At 32.8% G+C, this 4742-nt stretch overlaps 1 protein-coding gene across 1 annotated transcript in view; it reads right to left on the bottom strand.

The window, feature by feature from the left end:
- Positions 1–4742, bottom strand: part of LOC106469973 (calcitonin gene-related peptide type 1 receptor-like) — an 81193-nt gene that overhangs the window by 28185 nt on the left and 48266 nt on the right. The window contains exons 6-8 of the mRNA XM_022398534.1: positions 3456–3547; positions 1599–1740; positions 243–393 (exon numbers count right to left, since the gene is read on the bottom strand). Coding sequence (XP_022254242.1) covers positions 243–393; positions 1599–1740; positions 3456–3547 — 385 coding nt within the window. The remainder of the gene's footprint in view (positions 1–242; positions 394–1598; positions 1741–3455; positions 3548–4742) is intronic.

Genomic DNA, 4742 nt, shown 5'->3' with positions numbered 1-4742 from the left:
GAAGTTCATATGTCATGCTGTGTTATAGCCTACAGAGTGCATAATTCTTCTCGTGATTCATACAAATTGCAACGTTAAGCGTCTTTTATGTGATATCATCTTAGTGTCTACTAACTGATTGACAGACACTACAGTATAGTGTGCGAGTGGTTAAAACATCTGATCCCTCATGGCGGCCTGCGTCCCCTTTTCAGGGAAATTAAACAAAAATCAGTAACTTTGCTTTAGATGAAAGGTCTTACCCCATCCAATGATGTAAAACATGAGAAGATTTTTCTGTTCAGCGAAGGCTGAAGCTATGAGTTTGTGTAGATAGAATCCTTCACATAACATCCACATGTAGGTTGTCATTCGGAAATAACTCTTCAGTATCAACAATATCTTGCAAATTACCTAGGCGTGGTGAAAGAAAACAATCGCCCACTTTTAATCGTTCACTAGAAATGTGTATCCACAATGAAATATCACTGAAGTACAAAAATAACTCTTTCAATTTCCATCAGTAAAAATATCTTAGAAACCAGCTTCCAACTTAAGTCCAACAATATTAGGCCTAGCGTCTACCAATAATCTTCAAAATGTGCTCAACTAAATTAGTCTTAAAAATGCTTAATTACTTACTTCTTGAAAACGGCTTATCAACAAATTTAATCACAAGAAATTATCACATATGACTTTTTTATTTTATTTTAAAAGCCCTCTAGAATACCCATTAAAGACCAGAAATACTTAATATTTTAAATATCCAGAAAACAGAATATATTTCACAAAAAATACGATGAAAGGAAGTGCCCTGTCGTAATTAAAAGTAAACTTGATAATTCGGATAAACAGAGTAAAATGTAATGAAAGAACAACGTTTCACCAGGATAACTTGGCATCATCAGGTACATCAACTACAATGAACTTTCCGTTCGTGTCAGTTTTGTTGTAAAAAACTTATTTACACAAGTACCTGTTTCTGAAAAAATGCCTGAAATAAATAAGAATTCTGGTACACAGTTGTATCTATTCTAACTTTAACTTAACTATGTTGATGTTCAAAAAGGTTTTTTATATTATTTTCTGTGAATCACTTTATCTCTATTTAAAAATTTCAAGTTACAGTATTTAATTTATAAATTCTGTTGTTATAATATTTTATATTTTTGAAAGAGTACTTATATTCTCCTATTTTGTTGATTACGGACATTGACCTTCAAGAAGTCAAGCCCTATCAATAAACACCGTCCGGAAATATCACACATTACTGTTAAATTTACCCAATCAAAGGTCAATGTACCCTTGCGCTGTATTACCGTATCAATTAATTTTAATTTCTGATCAAAGCAATTTAAGTAATTTTACGTCAGTTATGAAACTGTACCGACCAATCATGTTTTTTTTTCGAAGAGAAAGGTCTTAAAAAACGCATTTCGTAAGGTATTAAGGTAAGAAAAAACAATAAGTACAATAAATTAATAATACTGTCGTTCAATATACGGAGGATCAAAATAGCCACTTCGTCCAATACATAGAATAGGTTATAGGAGATATTAAATATTGCTTTACAAGTATTAAAAACCTAAGGTATTGACCTAAATTCCCATATAACTCACCCCATTCTGTTTCAATAAGGATTGATTATTCCCGACCTCTTCCATTAAAACCACAGAGGTAAAGGTGATGACGAAGACACCATTCAGCAAGAGGGCCATAAAAAGGTGCTTGTGCATTGTGATTCGGTGCACTTGGAGTTGTCTAAATGATAAAGAGGATTAAAGAGGCTGCAATGAGTTGGTTAATTAACATAAAGAATCTATTATTTATGCGAACTCACAAGGTTTCAAACAAAAATTATGTTCCATTTTCTGGCTTCCTCAAATGTCCCCCGGTGGGACAGCGGTAAGTCTTTGGAGCTACAATGTTACAATTAGGAGTTCGATTCCCCTCGTTAGAAACAGCAGATAGCCCGCCGTGGTTTTGTTCTGAGAAAACACATACATACGCTTTCTCAAAAAAAAAAACAAGAAAAAAGGCCGCTTACAAACTTCTCTGATTTTTTGGTTACCATTTATTTTCTGACAACGCTTTTCCTCTTTAACTTCCACTTCCGCTGAGACATTCACTTGTTCAATTGAACGAACGTTGTTTTTAATTATAGTATTTCATATTCAGGTTCAGTTCTTACATTAATTGGTTAGTAGGTTCGAACATAGTTCTCTGGATTCAATAGTCAGTTGTGTCAGTGATATACGATAACTTGTCACTGAGACCCAGCACTTGCTCAGACTGATATCCTGGTTCAAAAATACTTACAGTTCGTCAAGTGACACTACTATGTTCTAGTTAATAACTTGTGTAACGCTATGACGCCATTGTCTTCGGCATCATGATCTCACTTTGTTTTCATCTTGTTGATTACATCCTTATTTGAAACACAATACAAAAAATCACAGCAATGCACTTGTGAAATCATTTACTATGTTCTAGTTAATAACTTGTGTAACACCATGACGCCGTTGTCTTCGGCATCATGATCTCACTTTGTTTTCATCTTGTTGATTACATCCTTATTTGAAACACAATACAAAAAATCACAGCAATGCACTTGTGAAATCATTTACTTTCCAGACTTACTCATATGTAAATCGAGTACCATAATTTTGTGTGCATTGTATCTGAAGATCTCTTAATAAATTGTCCCAGAGTAAATGAAAAAATAACACAATTACGATAATGAAAATCAGTTTGGATGCTTGCTAGAATTAATTTGGACTGGGTCAGAAATGTGTAATATTGGAAAACACCAATTCTAGCAGATTGACGGTTTTCTTTTAGCCCTTGTGCACGAGCGAAGGTCAGAGCGCATGCCACGATCTTTTACAAGCTGCTAACCAACACAGTATTATGTATTTGATGTCAGAGTTATCAACCATTCGTTTTACCCTACACTGTTGATTTAGCGACTGTCTGTGGTTGAGGAGAGTAAATTCATGATAAAATGTAGATATACATTTCGGAGGTTATAGAGGTTATACAAATGCAATATGCAAAACAGTATAATAGATAAAAGTATTTTTATCCTTCACATTTACATCATCTTGCACTCTAACTTGTAAGTACAGTTACTTTTGTAACACATCTGAATTTGTGTGTATGCAACAGATTTGTACGTATTAGTAATAATTTATCACGTTTCATGTAGATACTTATATTAAATTAGGTCAATATTCCTTCTCCAATACAGGGTGTCGATCCAGTGGACCGACCTCTTGCACATTCGGTCAAGACGGAGTTTCAAATTTTGCAAATGAAATCATTCTTTTATCTTTTGGGTTCAGGTTACCAATGTTTTAAATTAATTTAATGGTTTTTGAAACACTTGGAGAATACAATAACATCTGCACATGTATGTTTAAAATGATCAAGACAAGTTTTACATATTATTTAGCCAAATTTTGGAATGTTCTTACTTGTATACAGAAAATATCACCAAAGCAGGAAGCAGTAAGAAGATAGAAACGGCGAAGGTTGCCACTTGAAAGTACAACCGGTTCTGGAGATCCTGTAATTGAAGAAAGAAAAACAAATCAGACGGTTACTAATAGGCCATTCTATAACCTTTTTCTGTATTTATAAATCAATTCTCTTGAATGATAGAAAATGTCAACAGAGAAGGTACTCAATTAATGATTAAACGCCATCTAATCAAAAAATAAATTACGTTTCAAAATTTCAAAGTATAGCTTTGTAGAACAAACAATTTCATTCAGTTCAAATTAATTTTGTTCATATAAAAAAGTTTCTTTAATTCGTGTAAGTTCAGCATTTGGTCTTCACATAAAAAAATGCTACTACTTAAATCGTTGGTCACATTGAGTTATGGCATGCTGCATTATAAACTCGACAAATTGTAAGTACAGGTTTAGTACGTTCCGTCATACACCCCTGGGGAGTTAAAATTGGTGAATTCGTTTATAGTGGGATGAGTATTTTTTTTTTTTTTTTTTTTACGAATTCAAAACGAACTTCCTGATGAATTAAGCCTGAATTGAATCAAACGACTGTAGTACAAAGTTTTATCAGAAACTTTAAAATGCAAGTTTTATTACTAATCTTCATAGATTTTAGTTTTCTGGAGTATTAAGTTAACACATTCTAAGTTTCTAATACTTTTATTATGCAGGATTCTGTTCTTCAATATATATTTTATTTTATAATAACGTACACAGAAACTCACTCCCACACCTCTACAATCAAAAGTTAGTCTAAACAATTCCGTGTTCAAAGATTAGGTTTCCATACACACCGATGATTCACTAACTTTCACACTTTCTCTTCATTTACTTAGTTTTGACTTATATACTTAGTTCTTCATAATAAGCTTCCAGAATTAGCCAAATGTACATATATGCATATGTTCCTTATTTAAAACAAGGCATAAATCAAATTCTGAAAATCACTTCAAGAAACAGCATGTGTTGCTAAGAGTTGAACTGAAGCAATACGTTTATGTGTTGCTAAGAGTCAAACTGAAACAATACGTTTATGTGTTGCTAAGAGTTGAACCGAAACAATACGCTTATGTGTTGCTAAGAGTTGAACTGAAACAATACTTTTATGTGTTGCTAAGAGTTGAACTGAAACAATACTACTATGTGTTGCTAAAAGTTTAACTGAAACAATACTTTTATGTGTTGCTAAGAGTTGAACTGAAACAATACTTTTATGTGTTGCTAAGAGTTGAACTGAAACAATAC

This window comes from Limulus polyphemus, unplaced genomic scaffold (genome assembly GCF_000517525.1).
Source record: "Limulus polyphemus unplaced genomic scaffold, Limulus_polyphemus-2.1.2 Scaffold3750, whole genome shotgun sequence".
NCBI classification, from domain to species: domain Eukaryota; kingdom Metazoa; phylum Arthropoda; class Merostomata; order Xiphosura; family Limulidae; genus Limulus; species Limulus polyphemus.
This window is presented reverse-complemented; position numbering and strand designations above follow the sequence as displayed.